This window comes from Camelus dromedarius, chromosome 36, assembly GCF_036321535.1.
Source record: "Camelus dromedarius isolate mCamDro1 chromosome 36, mCamDro1.pat, whole genome shotgun sequence".
Taxonomy (NCBI): Eukaryota; Metazoa; Chordata; class Mammalia; order Artiodactyla; family Camelidae; genus Camelus; species Camelus dromedarius.
Genome location: NC_087471.1, coordinates 7,420,383 through 7,445,362, shown reverse-complemented (window position 1 = coordinate 7,445,362; position 24,980 = coordinate 7,420,383). Strand labels below are relative to the sequence as shown.

Sequence of the window (24,980 nt, the reverse complement as noted above, 5' to 3'; positions counted from 1 at the left end):
GACAAACTAGATTACATCAAAATGAAAATTGGCTTTTCAAAGGGCACTGCTAAGAAAGTAAAAAAGACAAGCCACAGATTGGGAAGAAATGTTTGCAAGATACATATCCGAAAAAGGACTGTATCCAAGTATACCCAGAACCCTTTCAACCCAGTAACAAGACAACAATAACAACAAAAGAAAACACGGGCAAGAGGTTTGAACAGACACTTCGATAAAGAGGCTAGAAGCGTGGCAAATACGTACGGGGAAAAAAAGATGTCCCGCGTCGACGAGTCATTAGGGAAATAAACATCAAAACCACAGTGAGAGACCACTGCACACTGACTAGCATGCTTGCAGCGAACAAGGCTGACAACAGCTCACGATGGTGAGAATGTGGAGCAACTGAAACAGTGTGTTGCAGGTGAGGATGCAAAACGGTGCAGCTGCCATGGAAAAGCTTGGCGGTTTCTTCAAAAGCTAGTCATACCCCAGCCATACGTCCTAGGAGTCCCACTTCGAGGTATTTACCCAAGACAAATGAAAACATGCGTCTATAAAAAAGATCCATATGCCAATGTTTATAGCAGCTTTATTTTTAATAGCCAAAAATAGATACAATCCCCAAATCCATCAACTGGTGAGTGGATAAACTGTGGTACAACCATAAAATGGAACGTGACTTGGCAATAAACAGGAAGCAACTACTTTAACATGGGACATGGATGAATCTCAAAAGCATTTCTGTTTAAAAAGGCAGATACAAAAGGACACATACTGTATGATCCCGTTTATGTGACATTATATGACATAAAAGGCGAAACAGCCGGGATAGAAATGAGATGATTGCAAGGGGCTGGGGTTGGGAGACAGGGCACTTCTGCAAAGAGGCAGGAGGGAACACCTTTTGGGGTGACGGGAATGTTCTATTACTTGACTGTGGTCGTGGTTACCTGACGGTATAAATTTGCCAAAATTCAAAAAAGGGTAAACTTTACTGTAGGTGAACACACCACCATAAACCTGACTTTAAAAAGGAAAAGAAAAAAAGAGAAAAGCTCTTTCAATGTAAAGCACCAATCAGGCATTCTCCACCATCTCCTCCGTGTTACGCCAGATCCGAGTCTCACCCTCACTTCTACAGCTGAGGCGCTCCGGGCAGCGAGAGAAAATGGAAGCATCGTGGCATAAAGTGCCGGGGGAGAACGCGACAGACAGAAAGAAGGTGAGGAAGCCAAAATCTTTATAAAGGGACTTTGCCAGGTAAGATCTAGAGAAAAGAACTTAGTAACCATTTAATTGCAAGGAATTTATCTTACATGTTCACGCAAGCCCAGTGTGGCCTGATTTTCAAGAACAAAGAATTGGTGACAACGAGCATCCATTGGTAAGGAGATGGCTAACTCCATTGTATACCCAAGGTACATAATTCTGTGCAGGGCTCACAAAGACTGAAGCAGCACCAGGGCTCTCCAGAGCAACACTGAGGATGTTAACAAGGTTATTATTTCATTGAATAAAATTTTACATCACAAGATGGCACATACAGTGACCCCGTTAGAAATCAAAACCTATATTCGTGTTTACACCAGTGAAGGGTCTGGAAGAGGTTTGCTGGCTGTTAACAGTGTTGACATCGGCTGCAGGATGCTGGCGCTTGGTGGAGGAAGGGTTTTTGATTTGGTACGGTTCTCTTACTTTTTTCAATGATACATATTACTTTGGTAATAAAAATGAGTGAAAATAAAAGTTAAGGGGCGCACCCATAGCAACAACGAAGAGCCAGCTGCCCTGGTTTGAGGTGGTGCTCGCAGGATGAAGAACTTCAGATGTCATGCTGCCACCTTCTGGAACAAACGAGAATCTGCAGGACAAGGAGCAGATATTCTAGGGCAAAACGTCAAAGGTTACTGCGGTAAAAAAGATACAGCAAGTTTTGGATTTAAACATCAGTGAAAAGAAGCAAAAACAAGCAAGCATGACCAAATACAGAAACCATTAACTTTTCACAAAGTTTATGATACAAATGAGACGGTGGATAAAATTACCTCCAAGTTGTTTTGATTTCTCAAACTTGTTCTTTTTAGGAAAACAGCCTATTTGTTGTTTACAGACAGCAACAAAATATTCATCAGGAAATAGTTTGAAACACACAGAACTTGTAAAGTATGTTTATATTTTTAACTGCAGGGGCTAGAAAATGAGAACAATTTTTACATCTGAAAAATCAAGCCAAGAAAATCACAACCTAAAATCAGACTAAAATCTTTCCTTCATCCTCATTAGCATGAAATAAAACAAAGCATGTGAAATTCTGAAAATTCAAATACAGTGGAGATCATACACCATACAGTAAAAAGGGGGAGAAAATAACAATTTAATACGTTTAACAATGTTAAGCAACAGAAAACAAAAATTTTTTAACAGACAAAACCCTTTAACATTGTATGTTTCTGAAAGTTTTTTTCCTTTTCTTTGCAAATGACACAAACCAAAAGCCTCCTAAGAAGTTAATTCTTTTTTGGTTTTGTTTTTGGTTTGTTTTCAGTGGGTAAGACATTTGCCAACCCCACCAAACTATAAATGGACAAAAAAAGTCCATAAATAATTTACGTGTAAAGATAAAAGAATTTTTTAAACAATCCACCCTTTGGCAGAAGAAATTGGGGATCACTTTGAGTGTTAATGTAAAATACATTAGTCTTTAGCAGCAGGAGTTCCAGACCTATTGGTGCCAAGAAGGTAACAAATAGTCTCTATCTGAGGCGGGGGAAATGGGAGCTCAGCAGGAGCTTTCTTCCCTGTTGTGTTATTTATAGAGAGCCCTATTTGTTAACATGTTTCTGCTGTCCTGGAGAGGGAGAGTTTAATGATTTAAAGGATTTCAAAGACAATGGTTTAATGATACAAAGATTTATGCGCATTCACAAATTCCAGATCTATAGCAATTTAGATTTTCAAACTGTTGTCACCCAAACAGTGACAGGATATATTGCTGAAGCTTAACTGGAAAACCCAAGACAAGTAATGGTACTTGATATTATGAAAGAAAAAGTTAGAAAGTCTGGAAAAATGCCACGAGAGACCTACCACCATGCTTCATGCGAGCAAACCAATTTTTTAGGGCCCTTTAAGTGAGTTTCTGAATTTAAAAAAAATTTTTTTAATGGAGAACTATGAATTCAATCCCAAATTACCTGTGACTAATATGAATAATCTGGGAGATGTGTCAACAAAACTGCTTAAACTTTCACCAAAAACCAATCTCGCACGCAAGAGCCTTGTTTAAAGGTGAAAATGCTTTCCTATTAGTTATTTATAAATTATATGTTCATTTTATAATGAGAGATTTGCAATATTCTGATTACTGAAAGATTTTTTTCAGAATTCCATGTTTACGATTTAATTTTGATCTAACTATTAAAATAAAAATTTTCTATGAGATCGGTAAAGCAAGTCATTAAAGCTTCTTTTAACTTTAATGCAAAAGGAAAACATGTTTTACCATTTCCATCTTTCTTAATTGTTAAAATTTTTAACCAGTTTTTTTGTCAGTATTTTAAAATAAAAACACACCTCATCACACTTTAACAGTTTTCAACCTTGTATTACCTTCAGTTTTCATAGTTACATTGACTCTATCAATTTATTTAAAAAAAAGACAAAAAACCCTCTTCTCATACAGATACAACCAGTTAATTCTAAAAGATTTTTTTTTAAACAACAGATATTCTAAACTTCCGGTGGTAAATATATATTAACACGAAATAAAACTTGAGACATCCTGTTGGGTCTTTAACAGAATACCAATTAAGCAGTTATCATTTGGGGGGAGAACATATTTAAGAGAATGCTTTCTTTTTGAATGATGAAGAAATTCACTTATTTCTACTTAAAAGTAGGTTCAACTCAAATGATTTTATTTACTTGAAACTTTTAAAACACTGAAGTTGAACAAAGGATGGGAACTGGGATGAAGGAATCCTTTAGGCATGGCTGGTCACCTTCTCTCTTGCCAAATGTTCTGCAGGAGATGCTCTGCAGGAGATGTTCTGGAGCAGACGTCACGCTTTAGTTCTCCGTTATGTCCGGTTCTGTCGAAGTCACCTGGAGAGCTTCCTCTCCCTTCTGGCTGAGAAAGGTTCTTCTGCGGCCTTTTGACCGGGTGGTATCTCTCACGTCGGCAAGCGCAGAGGTACAGAAGCTCTTCCTCCTCCCCCGGGGTAAGCTGGGAGCAGCAGCAGCAGCAGCGAAGCCCTCGCGGTGGTCTTCACCTGATGCGAAGGGCAGCCCACATGGGTTTTGTCTGGAGGGCTCGCTTTCAGGTCCTCTGCTGCCCAGCGTGCCGACTGTCCTCCTTTTGGTTTTCTGGGACGGCCAGGATGTGGGAGGACAGGGCAGCGAAACCCACACCAGCCCTTCACTTTCCAGGCCTTTCTGTAGCCTTGTGCTGCGTCTTACTTTGGTTTCACTCTCTGTCCGCTGAAAGGCTTGCTCGATGGCGTCAGATAAATCTTTATAGAGGTCAGAATCTTCTAAACTCTTTTCTACAGAGCCGCTCACGCCGTAGGAAGGTTGGTTTTCCAAGTGTACACTTTGTCCATCAGAACAACACATGGAGGGTCTTCTGTATTTCCTCTCTCTGGAACTCACACCACTGCTGCCCTCTCTGGAGTTTCTTCCCAGATCCTCACCTGGAGCTTTACTTCCTTCCACACCGTCAGTGGAGACAGCTTCTGAACAACCACGTGCCTTCTGTGAGCCGGGCATGAAATGCTTCGCCGGGAGTCTTCCTTCTGGGATGACCAAGAAGCCATCCTGGTTTTCACACCTGACGTTTACATCTTCTGAAATTTTAAAGATTTCAAAAAGGTTTTCCACATTTTGACCAGCAGCAGAAGCTTCTTGGGACTGGAGGGCAAAATCAGGTGATGGGTTACCTGATCTGTTCCCATGAATTTCTGTAGTATGTATATTTGAATCTTGCTCAAAAGCAGCATTAGTCAGTGACGAGGAACTTCTCATGTAAGGGCTGCCGAATCCAGACACATCGTATTTATTACAGCCTGGAATCAACTGCACATCTGGGTTCTGAGGCAAAAGATTCTTTTCCTTAGGGAGCTTCACATCTTCAAGTTCACCGTTTGAGATGAAATCATCTATGGGCATGTAAGTAAGTTTAAATCTAATTAAAAATTAACAGTGGAAAGAAACTTAACAAATCAGACAGGTGCCATACTGTATCCTGTGCGTTAAGCTTTCAGAAAGTCACACGCCCCACGAACGTTACTCGGTACCTGCCCCATCTGTCATCGTTCTTTTTTAGTTCTTCCTCAGCCCACAGGTTAAGAAAATACACCCTGAATGCATGAACTAATAAAGCACATCACCCGAGACCATGAAAATGAGAACTGTATCTGAAATTGCTTCCTCTGTCCTAACGTGCTTCCCACACTACAAGGTCAATTAGCACCAGGCAGTCACATTTCCCATTTCCCTGAGAATGAACGATAGAAAATGGGCAACATCGTGCTTCTCGAACTTTTCTACCAACGTTTCCCCTGAAATAGAAGGGAGAAAACTTGGAATTCTGGGGGATTTGAGGACTTAGTTAAAGGGGTCCTTCTGAAGACACTCAGGTCTTATGCCTTACGTTAAAAATTAACAAACTGCCATGGTACTCTCAAAGAGCCCAGTTTCTTTCAATATTCTGAAAATCTCCCCCCTCCATGTCTGTCTCTGACTATGATTTGTCCTCCAGGAAGACACGTCACATGGCACCTGTCACATGTTTCTGGCACTGTCACACCCCTGAAGACCAAAACATCAAGGTTTTTAAGTCACGTAACACAGCCTAGGTGAGTTCAGGCTTTGGGAGCACTAAACCTCAGTACTGTTAGGAGAAGCCATCTCTCTGATTATCTCAGGTAATAAAGGTTTTAATTGGCCTGTCAAATGTGTATAAAAAGCGTTTTAAACAAAATCAAAACTGGAAGATAAAACATAAGCTGAGCCAAAAATCTAAAAAGCAGTGTTTCAATTTGAACATATATATCTAGGACCTAAAATCATGTCTTGTAAAGCTAGAAATTAACAGAGGGTGGGGCCCCCAAGCAGGGCGCTTCACACAGCTTTAAAAAACGGGCATTTGTGTGTTGTTCATGAAATTAACATGCTAGGAAAGAAAGGCCAGGGAGACAGATGGGGCAGAAAGGCAGGGAGGGGGGGAGGGAGAGAAAGGCTTTAAACCTTTGTAGCAGATGAAACCATTCATTATAGATTTAAAAAAAGAAATTCTCTTATTAGTAAGATGCAAGATGGGAAATATACACTAACAGTCATTGTTCAAAATCTCTGGAGGAGTGCCTGTTAGGAGCTGGGGATATAATGAAAATAAGACTTAGATTCTAATCTCAAGAAAACTGCAACTTGCAGGGGAGGGAGGCAGACAGATTGTTATAAACCAGGTGGTAAAGGTGTAACGTGAACAAATAATTTTCTGGAAAGGCAGCCGGCACACCTAAACCTTAAAGGACAAGCAACATTAGGCTGGATGAACAAGAGGTGGGGTGGCCAACCCCCTGTCCCAAGACGGAGCATGCGAAGAGGCTGGGGCAGGAGAGCGCTGCCCTGCTGGTGCCCAGGGGCCGGAACAGCGTGTGTATGCCTGCGGTTGTGTTTGTTTAAACTTTTGGGCTACCCGGAAATTAAGAAGTCAGTGGGAGCCAAGTGTCTATAATGGCACGTCCCATATTCATCCCTGAAAACGTTATAAATCCTGTACCGAATGTTGCAAATGGGACTCAGGCTATGAATATCTGATGACTGACAAAGGCAGCTATCTTAAAAATGATTCCATGTAAAATCCACACACCAAGTGAACACACATGCAATCTTTTCAGTATGATTTAGTCACTTTAAACGCAAGCATCACACACCAGATGCAACTCCAATCCAATTCTTAATCTAATCATGATCTCAACAGACTTAATCTTCCTTTTAAACAAAATTTTCAAAGTAATCAAGTTCAATTTATAACTTATTTCTAGAAGGTGCTTGGCAGCGCCAGCTCTCCTGAAACATCACGGGGCGAGCTGTTCAATTTTCACTCTTAGTTCAGAGACAAGACATCTATCACAAGCCACCGCCTTGTTTGTTTTTCGTGATGGGCTACGCCACCAAACCGAATTCATTTTACTTTAATTAAATGCTTTAAAAAGCAAAAGGAAAACAGGATGAGAGGGAATTCTTTCTCTTAAAATTATATGCAATATTTTGTGTCTGCGTTTTTCTCGGGGGAGGATCTGGGGCGTCCATCAGATTCTGAAAAGGGTCTAGGTGACCGCAGTTATAAACGTCTGCCTCTTCAACTTCAATTCTCATGGTAATATTTTTAATTTACGTACTCTTTACACAGCGAAGGAGGAAAAGGGCAAAAAGAAAGTGAAGTAGCAACAAAGAAGGAAAAGAGAAGCGATGGTGACAACAGAAAAAGGACAAGCTACCTGAGCACATCCTCCAGACGCTGGGCACGGACGGCGCCACCTCAGAGACCTCGGGCAGCTCAGGAATAGGGCTCAGAAGCGGCTTCTTAGAAGCAATGTCTCTCTCCCCGTATAAAGACTTTTGAACACTCTTCTTCTTTCCCTTTGCTTTCTTCTTTCGGCAGCTTTTTAAAACCTGAGAAAACGTATCAGAACACTGTAACTGGGAACGATGTAGCATCATGTACAGTTTCGACCCTTGAACTAATTTTTTACAAAAGAAGCCCTTAAGTTATTCCATTTAAAATTTTAGAAATTTGAGTCAGGGGTAAGGGGCTATGTAGCTTGCACCCGCTCAAATAAAATATGAAGCAGAACTCAACTGACAAACTGTAACCCTCTTTAGTTCCCCAAAGCATCTGCCAAAATGAGTTGTGGGTGGCTGAAAACCAGATTAGACGCTACAGAACTGGACAGACTTAAGGGAGGAGGTATTTGTAACTAGAATATGGTTAGAATGACTCAGGACCAACCTAGAATGAGTAACCTACTGGGAACTATAGGAGGCTGTTTTCTGTTCAGAGATCTGGATGAAGAAACAGGTGCGTACCTAAAGTTTGAAGATAACCCAAAGCTGCTTCACACGGCAGGTGATCGAACCACGATTAAACTGAAAAGGTCGAAATCAGGTGGAAGTCAACGAGCACACGTAGAAGATGAGGGACAAAGGTTTGATAATAACTGACGCAAAACGTGGATTTCTATAAAAATTAAAACTGCTTGAATAATATCTGGAGTGCAGTATTAAATTCAATTCCGACCGCATATCAGTAAGCAAGCACTAATGTTCTATGCTAAAAAGATTTTTTCATGTGGAAAATACTTGAGGGAAACTCAAACACTCTATCGAAATAAGATTGTTGTGAGCAAAAGAATGAAATATATTTAACGTGGCAGTTTTGGAAGGAGCCAGAGTTTAGGTCAATATAAGGAACAGGTTGTTAACAATGACGGCTTCTGGAAAATGGCATTCATTCAAACATTTATTGAGAAACAGCTATGTGCAGGTAATAATTTTCTGGGTAAGAGACAGAAAAACAAACAAGACGTGGCCCTGGGGGAGCTCTCAGCCTGACGGCAAGTAACTGTGATACAGACAAGAGCAGGACAGACTCCACGTGGACTGAAGACGGAGACCTGGCCGACGGGAGGTTTCCAAGACAGGCTCCACAGGAAATGGACCGTCTAAGTCAAATCTCAGACAAGTGGGAACTGTTTGCTTGATCACAGGAGTGGCACAGAAGGGCTTTTCAGAGAAAAGAGAAGGCCACACGTAACAGCTGGAAGGAAGAGCTGAGTGGAGCCCAGAGGAAGAGCTGTGTTTGGCGGATGTGGTCAACAGGCCCACGGAGAAGTGGCAGGTGAGGCCGCCGGAGCAGGCGGACCCATCCGTGCAATGAGCGTGAGCCTGAAAGCACTGAGGGCTGAGCGCGTGGTGATTAAAGAGTGACCGCCTTGAGTTTCCATTTAAGAAAGATCGCTTGGGTGACAGTGGAGAGACTAATGGGGGATGGTATTCAAAGCCCAGAAATGGCACAGAATCACATGCTCCTTGAGATATCTATAGATGCCCTGTGAACACAAAACAAGAGAAGACATTCCAGGGAAAAATAACTTTAGAACCGTGCAAGATAAATGTCCCTCCTGGTGATTTGCAGTATATATTTAACGTTAAATTCTCTAAGAAGTCCTCAGTATAAATAATCTCCATGTACATTCGAAAAATGCTGGGTTAAATATTTTTCCAAGAAACTTTTTTCTTGCACGGAACATCTGTTGACATCCAGGGAACAGTTTGGGAAAACAGCTTGGCCATTGGCTGTGGAAGCAAAGAGAAAAATCTCCACTTGGGCTCCATGGATAAAATGCAAGAGAAATATCTGGCCTTGTGCAAGCCACCTTTGGTTCAAATTCTAACTCTGCCACTTAACATCTCTGTAACTTTTGGCAAGTTGCTTCACCTCTCTGTACCTCATTCTTCTCATCTGCAAAATGGGAACCATAATGGCACACATCACAGAAAGCTGTGAAACGTGAAATGGTTATAGTATGGCTTGACCCATAGTAAGGGCTATGTGTTAGCTATTCTTTTTCTTTTAAATTCCTTTCTACTACTTTGAGAACTGATATAGGGGAAATATTTTCAATATTAAACTGTGCTCTTGGTATTACTGTGTGACATAGGCCTCACGAGGGCAGTTAATACACTGTGGTCAACATCATCAGGCCATAACGTCCGGAACAGTTTCTGAGTCATAGGTAAGGTAAATCCCCCTTTCACAAGATTTTGGAGATCTTTGTTTATACAAAATGTCTCCAGCACCTGCAACCGTGCCGGGCACTGAGTGGTCTCTTAACAAACATAAATGAATGAACAAATGTGAGAGAACAGTCCAGTTAAACTTGGTAAAATTTGCTAAACATGATGAAAGACTAAACATGATGAAATACTGATTTTTCTTGGTCATGGGTCAATAGAAGGACACCCCCCCCCCACAAAAAATTAAAGATGAACGCACCCGTGGTCTGTCATAAAAATATGTTTAGTGATGCTTCTCTTAGCCATGAGAAGGTTTCATCTGCAAAGGCTAGAATCTTACGAAAATCTGAATTTACTCCAATACAAAAAGCCTTGCTTAGACTTAATAAACAAGAGAAGCCACATGTGATTGGAATCCTAGGGAGGCCGTGCGATCTAGAAACGATCAGACTGGCTTATGATTTGGAGCAGACAAAGGACAACTGAGGACATCACGCCTAAAGTGAATCTTTTTACTCCAAAATCACCAGTATTTCTCCTCATAGAGCGAAGAGGCCATGTATCAAAAAATAAATGCTTACTTCTTGTATTGTTTGCACATGTAAATCTTGTTTAGATTGTTTTCTAAACAATTTAAAGTTTTACCTTTAAAGTTACTTAAAAATAATTCATCTATGTGGCAACACATCAAATTGAACAGGAAAACTTCAGGTGAAAAGCAGTTGCCTGTCCCTGCCGTTTACTTACTGTCTGGTCCATTTCTACTTCTTGGAGCTGGCTTCACCTCCCCAAATAAGGGGCTGTATTTTTAACCTTTTATAATGGAAATTCTCAAACACCCCAAAAGTAGAGAGAAAAGTCTCTTGAACCCCAGGTACCCGACAACTAGCTCCTATAATTACCAACAGATAGAAATCATGATTCATTTATAACCCCCTTCCCTCAGATTATTTTAAAGCAAATCCCAGACATTACATCATTTCATCTGAAAATCCTCCAGTATCTCTAAGAGATAAGGGTTTCTTTTTTCCACAATAAAATGGAATATTTTATTACCTGACATTGTATTTTATTGTTGACTTTTTCCCCTTTTACAGTGGAGTTTTATTTTCTAGCTTTGAGATACAACTGACATGTAACATCAGTATGTTTAAGGTATATAACGTGATGATTTGCTATATGTATGTACTGCAAAACGATTACCTTTTTCTTTTTGTAACAAGTACAAATACTACTCAGCAACAGAAGGAGCTAACCATTGATACACACACATCTGGACAAATCTCTGGAGAAAGATGCTGATGAAAAAAGCCAGTCCCAAAAGGTTACATTGTGTGAAATTCCATCTACATAACATTCAAGAAATGACAAAATGAAAGAAATGGATGACAGATTAGCGGTTGCTGGGGGGCTAAGGTGGGGGTGGGAGTGGGTACTGGACATAGTTACAGCGGGAAGAGACCTTGGTGGCACTGGAAGTGTCCTGCACCTTGGCTGTATTTTGACACTGCACTACTGTGATATTGTGCAGTGGTTTTGTAGGATGTTACCACCGGGGGAAACTGGGTAAAGGGCATCTGGGATCTAATTCTTACAACAGCATGCATCTCTAAAATGATCTCAAAATAAAAATTTAGATGCAAGAAAAACCATAAAGACAGCAACTTCCCCTTACTTCCTCAAACTTCAGATTTCTCCTATTGGTCCCTAATCGTTTTTTTTCCCCCCACAACTATTCAAATCAGGATCCCAACAAGGTCTCCATACATTCCATTTGGCTGACAGATTGCCTCTGATCTATGATTTCCCCCCTTGCTATCTATTTGGTGAATGTACTGAGGCATTTATCCCACAGAATTAGCCAAACTCTGGGTACAGGTGACTGCAATCATGTGTCTTCATGTTCCTCCACCCCTGGTATTTCCTATCAACTGGTCATTACAGCCAGGCTTGATTAGATTCAGCTTTGATTTTTTTTTTTTTTTTGGAAGGTTGTAGGTGTCCCCATTGCACCAGGAGGCCCACATTCTCTCCTTGTGCGGCATTATGAATGACCCGTGGGCTCTGGTGATCAGTCCAATCCACCTTTGGGCCCCCATCGGTTTCTACCTAACATCCAACGGCGTTCATGAGCAGATCTTTTGTGCTTATTAGTGGAAATTCTTCTATAAAGAACTTTCCCTTATCAGTTATTTCTTTACCTAAAACAGAGCTCAAACTATTTTCCAGTTTTCAAAGTAAAAGTCGATGCCCTAGACAGCTTCAAAGGTGGCCTTTAAATTTCATTGTGTCAGTTTTTAATTATGACGAACTTAAGTGTTTTTTCATGTTTGATGTTTGTGTTTCAATCCCTTGCAGGCATTATCTCTGATGGTCGCACTGTCCCACCTCTGGTCAGCGGAAGCCCCTTCGAAATGGCTGTGTCTGTTAACGGGGCCCCGCTCGCCCACTGGGACAGACCTGGGCTCCTTTTCCACACTTGCTGCTGTAAATCTGAAAGCAGCCATTTCACGAAGGTAATGCTGATCCCTTTTAGTGGAAACAGTAGAGATGACATCTAGGTAGGACGGATGCTCGGTGCTTCTATGTCTTATCAACAGACAGAGCTAGAAAATTATTTTAAATGGGAAAAAGCACGTGTTCATGTTATTTTCAACTCAAATTTAGTCTAACAAGGCTTTGAATCCAATTTCAAAGTTCATCCTGTCTCTAGTGAAGTCTTGATTCCTAATGATAGTAAAAGAACAAACAAAAAAAACCTACAAAACCCTGCTTTTTTTCTTCATTCTAGGTTGAATTCTTCCATCAACGTGTGTGCTTCATACTGTTTAAGCTCTCTGTGTAGTTATTTTTGTCCTTAGAATATATTCCACTCGAATTTTTCAAATTTAAAATTTGAAAAAACTCTGAGGTTAGGCCATTAACTTGATATATACAGTTAGATTAATTTGTTTCACTTTTTCATTTTTTAAACTGAGCTATAACTGTTTCATAGTCATGAAGGACATTTACATGGTTCAAAGTCAAAAGTAAACACATTCAAGGAAATCTAGCTTTCATTCCTTCCAATTCCCTCTTCTCCCTACAGGAAACCAGTTTTTCTTTGTCCCATTCTCCCACGTTTTTTTGTTGTTGTTTGAGATTTTAAGGAACATGTATGTGTTTATATATATACACACATACATATATTATTTAATGTTCCCTGTTTTCTTAGGTAAACGGTAATATATTTGTTTGCCATATTTGCTGCCATAACAAAATACCATGGACTGGGTGACAATTTATTTTCCCACAATTCTGGAGGCTGGAAGGCCAAGGTCAAGGTGCTGATGAGGCTGCTCTCCTCCAAGGCCTCGCTCCTTAGTATACAGATGGCCGCTCTGCTGCTGCCTCTTCACAGTCTTCTCTCTGTGTGCGCACCCAGTATCTTCCTTTGGGTCCAAATTCCCTCTTATAAGGACACCAAGCAGACTGGACTGGGGTTAGGAACCACCTCAGGGCCTCATTTTAACCCAATCACATCTGACAAGGCCCCATCTCCAAATTTAGTCACCTCCTGAGACACTGGGGATGGAGGCGTTCAGGGCTGCCGAATTCTGAGGGAACAAAGTGCATCTCATGACGGGTACTCCCTACATACATCAGTTTACAACTTGTCTTTTTCACTTAACAGCAAATATGTCCTGGCATTACTGCAGAACAGTATTTGGAATGCTTCCTCACTAATTTCTCCAGCTACAGAGCACTCACTTTGTGAACACACCAGTTTATTCTACCAGCCTCATACTGACGGACATTTGGCTTGTTCATCTCTCGCATTGGAGTGTTGCAATCAGTAACTTAGCACCTATGCCTTTTCATATTTTTGTCATTGGATCTTTGTGATAGATTCCTAGAAACGGGAGTGCTGAGTCAAAAGGTAAAGGAAAATATTTACTTGGCCTGATACCGCCAAACTGCCCTCACAGAGAGGCGCGCCAGAGTCTGCCAGAAACTGGACCTGTGTGTCTGCCTACTCAGCCTCGCCAGCAAGTGCGCCGTCAAATTTTGGGGTTTTGCTAATCAAAAATGGTAAGAAATGGTATCTTGATGCAATGTTAGTTCTGCAGTTCTCTGATTACGATGAGCAAGCCTGAACATTTTTCCGTATGTTGAAGGATCCTTCATTTCAATTTTGTGAACAAAAAAATCTCTTGGAGATCTTGATACGAATTGCAAACACTTTTTTCCATGTTTGTCCTTTGTCTTTAAAGTTTTCTTAGGGAATTTTTCTCCCCCGTGCATGCTCCACATTATTTGGGTCAAATAGAGTAGAATTTACCAATCTTTGACCTCACTGTTTTTGATTTTTCAGTCATATTTTGGAAACATTTTCCATTTCTAGGTTATAAAGGAATTCACATTTAGGAATTCTAATGCTACTTCCCGGGTAGCAATTTTATTTTCAAAATTTTCCAGCTTTACTGAGGCTATGATTGACAAATAAAAATTGTATTTATTTAGGTTTCACATGATTTAAGGTGCACAATACGATGATTTAATACATATACACATTATAAAATGATTATCACAGTCAAGTTAATAAACACATCCATCACCTCACAGTTACCAGTTACTATTTGTGTGTGTGTGCGCGGGGAGGGAGGCGCGGGGAGGGGGGGCACTTGAAATCTACTCTCTTAGCAAATTTCAAGTCTGCAGTACAGCGTAGATCGCTATTAACTCCTTGCCATGAACAATAAGATGTTGCTCACTTTAAACCTTCCTCTCTCCTGTTACTTTTGCTTCTTCTATCGGTTACCTTTGTTCTATGTCTTTTTGCCAACTTAAAAAAAAAAAATCATGAACCCCTAATTTGCAAGATGATAAACAGCCCCAGTACTCACTATGACCAGGCATTGTTCTAAGCGTTTTTACATGTATTCAGATTCATTTAATATTCACAGTAAACTTATAAAATAAGTGCCAACAGAGGACTCAAGAATCTCACCATTGTTTCACTGCTAGAAGTGGTCAAGCCAGGATTTAAGAGTTTTTCTGGCTCCCGAGCCTGAATTTATTATAACTACCATATTGTTAGTGTTAATACCTTCGCCTTTCACCTCCTGCTACATTTAGACTGTTTGCACTATTAATGCTTTGTCCTTGGTTGAAAAGAGATAGCATTTACATTATTAAAACCGTGTGAACATTTTTCATTGCTCTGCCAAGGACAGAGCTCTTATTCCTCCCCTTTCCTCTGGCGCCCCCTGTAGGTGGTTCCCAACGCTATAAAATACACTCTCCTTACACTCCACTGAGGCTTAAAATCTCACTAAAGTTTGCTTCAAATTCACTCTGAACTCTTGCATACAGACTTTTCTTTGGCATAATAAAGAATTACCTTTCTTTTTCTTCCTATATGGCACAACTCCCATTTGCTCCATCATAGGTCTTTCGTTTCTCCCTCCAGAGACCCCGTCCCCAGAGCACCCTCCTCCTCCTGCTCAAATTTGGGCTGATTGCTCTTCTAGGCTGACTGAACAGTTCTAATCAGACTTCCTTGCACTGCTCTCCTGCATTACTAGACCCACTGTGTCCTGAATTCTCAAGCTTGCTTCCTCATTCTGCTAGAGTATCTCCTCCAGGAATATTAAAAAAACACAAAAACCACCAAAAACTCAAAGTCTCTGAGTGTCTGAATGTCTTTCACACTAATTGAACTTGGCTGCGTGCAGAATACTGGGCTGAAATTCAGTTTCTTTCAAAGCTTTAAATGTCCTGCTGAATTACCTTTCAGAGTCCAGACTGCTGTTAAACTGGGTACCCCTGATTCTTGCTTCCTGGTCGGAAAAGTCCACTTTCCTCATTACCCTTATTGCTCAATTTCACATCGACATCTCTTTTTTTCTTTGTCTTCGGCATTCAGGATGGTCTTTTGACTTGAAGACTCCTTTCTTCTGTTCTGAGAGCGCCTCTCCTTTAACTTTGATCATTTCTTCCATTCTATTTTCTCATTCTTTCTGAGATTCCCATGAAGTCTCACAAACTGGTCCATGCCTCCTGGTTCTGTCTGTCCCTCTTGCCCTGCCTCAACTTTATTCTCTAGTCCAACTACAAACTTTTATATGTTTTTGGAAACATTTCTATCTCTGCTCCTTTTTCACAGCATCCCCTTCTTACTTTTACCCAGACGACGTTTTCTGAAGTCTGAGTATTATCAGAATATTTACTTTCATAAAGCTTTCCTCTATTTCCTGAATAAGCTCTCCCTGGGGTCAGTTTTTCAGCTTATTAATAACATTGGTCTTCCACACTCTTGGTTCTGCTTGGTTGTCTGATGCTTACTTAAGAAGATACTGGGTAAACTGCTCATCTGCTTTCCAGCTGAATCTCTTTCCTGTATGAAAATTCTACCAGGACTCTGGGAGGGGCAGCGCGGGGTGGAGTGGAGGATGTCAACCGCAGGCTTTGCTTTAGGGAAGAGCTGGCTGTCAAGGCTGCAGGACCCTCCTGACGCCAGAATTTGAACCTGGATGATGACACCTGTCCTGAGCTTCAGGGTGGGGTAATGACCGATGCAAGCTGTTTCATAGGTAGGACTTCAGTTAATCTGTTTTCCACTGCCACTTGTCACTGCCACCACCCATGGTCCCTGCTGACACTGGGCGTGGAGTCTCTCGGGATTCCCATGAGCAGGCTGGCTCTCAGCACCTCGCTGGCTCCCTCCTGGCACATTCTGGGCTGTAAATCTTCCACCTCTTTTGTCTGTCAACATGCCCCCGGTCTGCTTTGTCTTCCAGAAATTCATCGAGGGCTGAGTCGGTTGCTGGATGCCCCTCCTCACTGCATCCTCTCAGTGCTACTCTAAGCCTGCTCCCTCCATCACATCAGTTATGCTGATTCACTGGGGCCCTGGGAGGGGCTGGAGCAAAACTAAATGCTCAACCCTTCTTGAACTTTCTGGCTATTGATCTGATGTGAAGAAGCAGGTGAACCTTCCCTCCCTGTAACTGTGTTTTTAAAGCATGCAGGAACCTTATCTCTAACGCCACAATGTAAGACATGCATATTTTGAATGGATGTGTATTTTTTTCTCAGCGAGGGGATCCTTCAGACGAGTGTGTGACCTACAGAAAAGATGGAACCAGGAAAACATCCGGTTTCTCCTGGCGTTGCCAACTTGGGGATATCTGTGCACTGTTTAAACCAAGCCAGGTAATACTTTCTGGTTCGTGGAGCAGGAGAGAAATGGACTGTTTAGGGCGGGTGTGTGTTGGGGTGGTATGGATGCGTTTAGTTTGGGAAATGTTGATTTTTGTGGTGCTTGCCGGCTGGTTTAAGACGTCTGGTAGGTAGCTGAACGTATGCTTACAGCTCGGAAAGATTCGGGAGTCGTCAACCATGCTGCGTATGAAGCCATACAGGAAGTAAGCCGTTTAGCAGGGCAAAGCATAGAAGTCTGGGTGATGTAAACGTTTAGAAACGACTGGGAGAAAATAAACCTTTAACGGAGACCATACAGGAGTGCTCTCAGTTACGGTAAATGCTGTGGAGATGACCAGCAGGACCAAGAACTCAAAGGATGCACGGGAGTTTAGTCACTAAGTTGCTAAATGCCCTGGAAAAATAATTCAAGTGACGGGGCAAAGTGGTGGAGAATGAGGCCCGACTTCTAATAACATGCGAAACAATGACTCTGCAGCAGCCGTGGTGGATGGGAGGGGGGTAACGGTTGCACGAATCCAAGGCTGAAGCAGAATGAAAGGGATGAAGACCTGACGTCACGGACAGGAGTGCTGAAAACTGCTTTCGTGGCTCAGGATGAACAAGGAAACAGAGGACACTAAAGGACAGCTGAGAGTTTAAGAGTAAACATGGTACTCGTAGAGGTAATGAGTAAGGAAGGTGGTGTGAGAAGGCTGGAAGGACGGGAGGCTGGGGTCGGACAGTGCGACGTATAACCGTGTATTACTGAAAGTGGGAAGGCCTTAGGTGCCAACAAGCAGTAAGGTATGGCAGGGGAAGGGCCAGCTCACGGAAGCGGAGGCGCACCAGGACCCGGGTTAAGGCGCCAGACCCGCTATCCATACAGACGGTGACGCCATCGGAGCCGGCGCCGGCCGCGGAGCGCGGAGGACAGAGCTGGTTTCTAAATTCTTCCTTCAACACGGGGAAGTCGTCCAGGCAACCACTGGCAGTAGCAAAGTCAAGTAAGTGGCAGATGGCATACTCATCCCTAAGAAATCAGAGGATTCCCTAATTGGGTGAGGCTAGGTTAGATTAAACACAAAAATCATTTAACGTGAGAGCTGATGATTCACTGCACTGCGTGCCCGAAACCCAAGGAAGAAAATCAAAACCGGCCCTCGGGTAGTTACTAATTGCGTATACAATTTCTTATGGCCCTTTCTATGCTGTCATCAGATGATTTTAATGCTCTTGGTCCAGCGTTAACGGGGAGCAATTTTGTTTCCATGTTGTCCCGGCACCACTTCTACCCTTTATTGCACCTTTAAACGCACTCTCACCTGTTTCTTTTTAGGAGGCGCTCTGTCTGTGCGTTTGCTTTCTTGAGACTTCCTTCTATTAACTTTCTTTTCTTTCTGAGGCTGAGCTTCTGTATTAAGTAAGTTGCAAACAGTCTCTTCTGAAAAACTGATCAATTGCTATAAAGAAAATTTAAAGCAGGGATACCGTAAAACCGGGCAGGTACGTTTCATGTCTCTTGCACTTCCTCTCCCTCTCCTGCTGCTTCTACCGTTTTACATCCCATTTCCACTTAATTCACAAATTCCACTAGAAGTATCTTGACCAACTTATACTCAAATGGAAGAAATAGCAAGTAACAATTTCTGGTCAAACACAGACCCAGAAGCATATGCACTGTCCAATTATTTTATAGAAGTGAAAAACAACTTAAGAATTAGTTGTCTTGTTCATTCATCAAATATTTACTGAGCGTCTACAGTTCAGCAGCTAACTACTGATGAGTCATGGGGGGAAAACAATGAACTGTTAGGTCATTTGACTTCTGCGTTTATCATCTAACAAGATCAGCTAAAAACCCTATAACAGGTATTGCATGTTTATGCACTGCGATGCTATACAGACAAAAATCCAATTTCATCTAATTTAATAAAATAGCAAAAGACATGCATTCGATAGGAGTTATGCCCTTACTGAAAACAGTTGAACAGTTTTCTAAAAAGTTCTATTTATGCCATTTTCTAGCGCTGATAATTACATGCTACCCTTCTGCACTTTTATACTTCAGCAGAATTCATAAAACCACAAATCCCACGTCAACTTTCTACACAGATTACCTTCCACATTAACACAAATTCTGAAAGCATCTTGTTTTATTGTATTTTTCTTCTAACAGAATTAACTGAAGTCAAATCAGGAAAACAGCATTACCCTGGGTTACATGCTAACTAGGGTATTAGTTCTCAATACATTGATTAAACCAAGATTTAAGCAGTAAATCATTTGATCGTGATAACAGAAAACAGAAAAAAAATCTACTGCAAGCTTTAAAAACAAATACATTGTGCCAGATACACTCACGCCGCTTCTGTTGGAGGTCCGCGTTTCTCTGCCCACTTTACGGGAGGTTATTTTCTTGAGGTTATTTGAAGAGGCAAAGGTATCAGTGCCTGACGAGCAAGAAACGGCAAAATCAGGGCAGCCAACAAAAAAGCTCTAAGAACTTTCATCTTCCTGACACTGGGTACTTGCTTGGAAACCAACTTTCGCCTTTAGTGTCTTACCATATCTAAACGTAAAGATTAATTACCGAGAGAAATACATTTTGACATTGGAAAAAAATTTAAACACATGAAAATAATTTCACGAAGTTCAGGATAATTTAAATTCGGTCACTTTTAATGGTGCAAATACAAGGCAGCATAACACGTGAAAGAGCGCCGGCTTGGCGGGGCGACAGGCTAGGCTTCCGAGTCCGCGCGAACTTAGCACGGGCATGTCTCGGATTCTGTGCTGATGAGCTTGGTCTGTGTCCTGAGCCAACACGGGATGCTGGGGACCCACTCGAGGATTTCGACCGAGGAGTGACGTGAGTAATAGTTCCCATCCTAAGGGCTCTGCCCGTGACATCTGCCAGCCAAGTTCTGATTTGTCAGGAAAGCACAGAGATCTCTGTTGCCTTGTCGTGATCATAAAAATAGCCGGAGCCCTTAGAAAGTACACGTGCCCGAAATGCCATGCTGACGTTGCCTCCACATATTTAAGAACGGCCCTTAGGATCCTTCCTGTTTCAGTTGTGCAGCCCGAGCAGGAGCTTACTGTTGATCCTGAAGTGTTGAGAGGGCAACTCCACTGTGTGCAGGGATTTGAAAAATGGGGCTGCCCATCTAAGGGAGTTATAGGTGAGACTTGGAATGGAAAGGGATGGATAAGAGACTTCTTGCTTTTCTATACTATTTGCTTTTTTTTAAATCAAGTATGATTATAATAAAAATTAAAATTTTTAAATAAGGGGATTTTCATTTACGCACATCTTAAAAATGACATTTATGACTGTAAGATAAATGAAAGTTACTACCTGCAAGAGCCTCAGAGACTGAAGGCTTACTGAGAGGACTCAGGACTGCAAACGATACCTGAAGAGGTTCTATATTTTCCTAAAGAAAGAAGAAAAGTAGAAATTAGACACTCTTAAATTCAGTGGACATACAAATAATGTGCTCAAAAGAGAGTAAGGATTTGTTTTTGTAGGGGGAACTGTAATAGGCATAAAGATTGGGAAATCAATAAAAGATTAATCAAAAAAAGAAAAAAAACAAAGATATTAGATATAAAAATGTTTTATAATATTTACCAATCATCTTTAATGAAACCACGTTTACTAACTACAATCCACCAAAATACAAGCTTTTAGTGAAAGCGGCCATGATGTAACTAGTAAGTTAATAACTAGTAAGTAACTAGTAAGTTATTTTTTGGTTTATTTAAAATCCCATATCCTAACTCTTACAAATTTTAAAATCCATTGATAAATACAACCTAATACTACAGCATAATTCAGGTGACCTTCAAGGTAAATATTAAGTGAAGATATCAAATCTTTCCTTTCCTACAGTCATTATAATGTAGCTATTAATTTTTCATAGATAAAAATCTGTCAGGTTGAAGAAATTCTCTTTTATCACCAGTTTGCTCTGAGTTTTTATCAGAAATGAATGCTGGGTTTTGTCACATGCCTTTTCTATATCTACTGAGATGGTCATATGTTTTTTCTTAGTCTGTTAATATGGTGAAGTACAGATTATTTTTCAAATATTAAGTCAACTTTGCATCTCTGGGGTAAAATCTCACTTGGTCATAATTTATTTATTTATTTTTTACATATTGTTATGTTTATGAGGACACTGGACTAGTTTTCTTTTCTTATAATGTCTGATACAGTATCAGGTTAACATTGACATTAATTAATTGGGACGTGTTCCCAACTCAATTTGTTTGGAAGAACGTATGCAGAATTAGTATTATATCTTAAATATTTGGTAAAATTCATTAGTAAAATCTGAACGTGTGGCTTTCTTTGTGGGAACTTAAATTGCCTTAGTTGATACAGGACTAATGAGGTCATCCACTTCTTGAGATTGATGGTTTGTGCCTTTCAAGGAATGTAGCTTAAATTGTTGAATTTATTGGCATAACATAAAGTTGTTCATAATATTCTTTGACGATCCTTTTAATATCCGTTAGGATATTTAGTTATGTCACCTCCTTTATTCCTTCTATTGGTAGAGTGTCCTCTCTTTTGCCTCAACAGTCTGATTAGAAGTTCACTATTATTTCTTTAGCACAGTTTTTTGATTTCAATGATTTTTCTCTATGTTTTTCTGTTTCCTAGTTCATGGATTTCTACATTTACCTTTATTATTTCCCTTCTTATTAGTTTGCCTTTAATTTGCTTTTCTTTTTCTAGTTTCTTAAAGTGGAAGCTGAGATCATTAACTTTGAGACCTCTTTTATTTTTTAAATACAGGCTTTAACTTTTAAAAACTGCCCTCTAAGCACTGCTTTAGCTACATCCTACATGTTTTTGCTCTTTTGTAGTAGCTTAGGGTTTACAGCATACATCTTCAACTACAGCACTCTGTGCATAGCCTAAGAACCCCTCCCATCTTTTATGCCATGTTAATCTGGTCGTACCTTTTATTTACCTGGGTTATAAACCAAATAAAACACTGTTAACTGTTGCTTTGAACAATTATCATTTATGAAGACTAATTAAAAGAAGGCTGTTATATTTGCCCACATATTTAGCATTTTCAGGGCTCTTCATTCCTTTGTGTAGAAGCAGATTTCCAATGGAACCATTTTCCTTTCGATTAAAGGTCTTCCTTTTATAAAAAAAAGAAAAAAACCACTTCTAATGCTAACCTGCTATGGTAGTGAATTATTTCAGCTTCCGTATGTCTGAAAAAGCCTTCATTTCACCTTTATTTTGAAGGATGGTTTCACCGGATAGAGAATTCTAGGTTGACAGGTATTTTTGGTTTTTGTTCTCTAAATACTTACATACATTTTTAAAAGATGTTGCCGCACTGTCTTCCGGCTTGCAGTTTCCAGTGAGAAATCTGCTGCCTCTCTTGTATTTGCTTTTCTTTACATCATGTGTCTCTTTCTCTCTGGTCCTTTCAGGCTATTCATCACTGATTTTAAGCTTTGTGTACTCTCCTTCATGTTTCTTGCCCTGGGAACTTGTTGAACTTTAGGGTCAGTGGGCTTATAATTCTATCAAATTGGGACATTTTCAGCTATTATATCTCAGATTCTTTTTTTTCCCCTTCCAATCTCTCCTCTCCTTTGGGAACTTTAATTACAAGCATGTTATGCCACCTGAAGTTGTCCCAGCTCACAAACTATACTCATTCTTGCTCAGTCTTTTTTTCTGCATTTCATTGAGAATAATTTGTATTGCTACATTTTTAGATTGAGTAATCTTTTCTCTTGCAGCCTCTAATACGCTATTAAACTCATCCAACATATTTTTATTCCTGGAAATTGTAATGTACAGAGTTTGATTTGGGCCTTTTCTTTAATCTCCCATGTTCTAATAAACAAGTTCAATCTTTTCTCACATTCTTGAACATATCAAATATAGTTAAAATAACTCTTTCAATGTCTTTGTCTACAAATTCTACCATGTATCATTTTTGGGTCTATTTCTGTTGATTCATTTTTCTCATTATGGGGCATCTTTTCCTCTACAACTATTACTTTTTAATTGAATGCCAGACATTTTATATTTAATGCTTCTTGGTTCCGGATAGTTTTTTTTTCTTTCTTTTTTTTTTGGTTGTGGGAGGGGAATCAACCATTTTACTGAGGGGCTCCAAGGGAGGGCTGAGGGCTGGGAGGACAAGGAGACCTGATGCCTTTGGCCTGGCTGAGATCTCCCCTGCTTCACAGTCACCGAAAGCAGTTGTGCTATTTTTGAGGTTCATTATGCAATCTGGATTATGCATTATGCAATACATTACTTGGATACAAGTTGGATCTTTTCAAGGGTTGCTTTTAACCTTTACTGGGCTTTTAATTCTGCTCTAGTAATGAGGCAAGACTGAGTATCTGACACCCTCTGAATTACCACTCCTGCCCGTGTGAGCTCTAGGCACTTCCCTCTGCTGCCCCTGGGCAGCTCTTCCCTGGCCTCGGGCAGCTCGCTCACGAGCACGGGTTGGGGAGCACTCAGCTGGAGACTCACGTGGGACCCTTTGTAGGTCTCCAGAGCACTCTCTGTACAGCTCTCTCCTCTCTGGTACATGACCCTGTCAACTCCAGCCTCCTTCCCTTTCCCAGATCCCAACTCCATCTTCTCAACTCATGGAGACTGCCAGATAAGCTGGGGCTCTCCTAGAGCTCAGCTCATTTGTTACCCGCTGTCCTGTGCTTCTCAGTGTTCAATGTCTGTGAACCACCGTTTCATGTATTTTTCTCTGGCTTTTTAGTTGTTTCTCACGGGAATATAAATTCGGTCCCCCTTACTCTATCTTGGCTGAAAGCAGAATCTTCTTATTTCAAAGAACAGCAGCAAGGGGAGAGAATGAAAGATGGTTCCCAACATAAAAATGGGTAAGTAAAATTAACAGGCAATTCTTAAGAGAAGAAATTCAAATGGCCTATAAAAATGTGAAAATCTTCAAACCTCACTAACAAACTAAAAATTTTCAAGTTATCTTTTTGTCCTATGAAGCTATTAAAAAAAAAAGCATGGTTAATACCCAGGGTTTACAAAGGTATAATAAAATAAAACCATTTATAGTATTGTGAGTCCAAATTAGTACATACTTTCTGAATGGTAATTTAGCAATATGTATAAAAAAGTTCAAAAATGTTCCTATACCTTAATCTAGTAATTCTACCTGTAGAATTATATATATTTTATATTTATATTTATAATATATCAATTCTAAGATTGTTGCTTTCACATTTTAACACCACTGAAATCTTACATTTTACAATTCATGATGTGTGTCATAGTTTAACTTCCAGCATTTTTTCGTAGTGATACATAAAACAATGTACATCTTAAAATCCACAGCAGTTAGGGTCCACAAAATATGCTGTGTACAAGGAGTCATGGGAGTACTGTTTTTAATAGGGGAAAACTGGTAATAATCTACCTAGAAAATGCATTAATTTATACCATGATGCAGCACTCAGTCCATTTCATGATTTCAAAGCACAGCTACTGCTCATGAAAATAGGTGAAGTCTGATGAAAATAAAAACATGTTTGCTCCACATTTTTCACACTTACAAGATTCTCTCCCTTGTCATCAAAATCTGGCTGAGATAACCGCTCAGGAACCGGTGACTGCTCAACTGGCAGGGGACTGAGGCTACTTAAATCCTTTTTACGAACGGGTGTTTCTCCTTTACGCAATGGAGTGTTTGCTGGCAAAGATTCATCGAACACTTCAGGGCTCAGGTCCTCTCCAAAAGTCACTCTCTTCCTCTTCCTCACATTTAGAAAGGCTGGTGCTTTAGAATTTTCTTTACCTTCTATAGATAATAAATGGGAATACATTTAAAAATTAAGCTACATTTCTTATCTAAAAGGCATACCCTAGACTCTTTAACCATGATTAGACTCAGCTATTCTTTTGTAACATATAACATAGTTTGTAGAGGAAAAAAGCTCAAAATGGAAAAGATAAGCAATATTTCTAATTAAAA

At 40.4% G+C, this 24,980-nt stretch overlaps 1 protein-coding gene across 3 annotated transcripts in view; it reads right to left on the bottom strand.

The window, feature by feature from the left end:
* Positions 1–554: 554 nt before the first annotated feature.
* CDCA2 (cell division cycle associated 2) overlaps positions 555–24,980 on the bottom strand; it is a 48,029-nt gene continuing 23,603 nt past the window's right edge. For all 3 annotated transcript variants that reach the window (XM_031442196.2, XM_031442195.2, XM_031442193.2), the window contains exons 10-15: positions 24,562–24,806; positions 20,333–20,411; positions 19,336–19,424; positions 18,297–18,434; positions 7,488–7,662; positions 555–5,141 (exon numbers count right to left, since the gene is read on the bottom strand). In XM_031442196.2, coding sequence (XP_031298056.1) covers positions 4,054–5,141; positions 7,488–7,662; positions 18,297–18,434; positions 19,336–19,424; positions 20,333–20,411; positions 24,562–24,806 — 1,814 coding nt within the window. In that variant the 3' untranslated portion in view covers positions 555–4,053. The remainder of the gene's footprint in view (positions 5,142–7,487; positions 7,663–18,296; positions 18,435–19,335; positions 19,425–20,332; positions 20,412–24,561; positions 24,807–24,980) is intronic.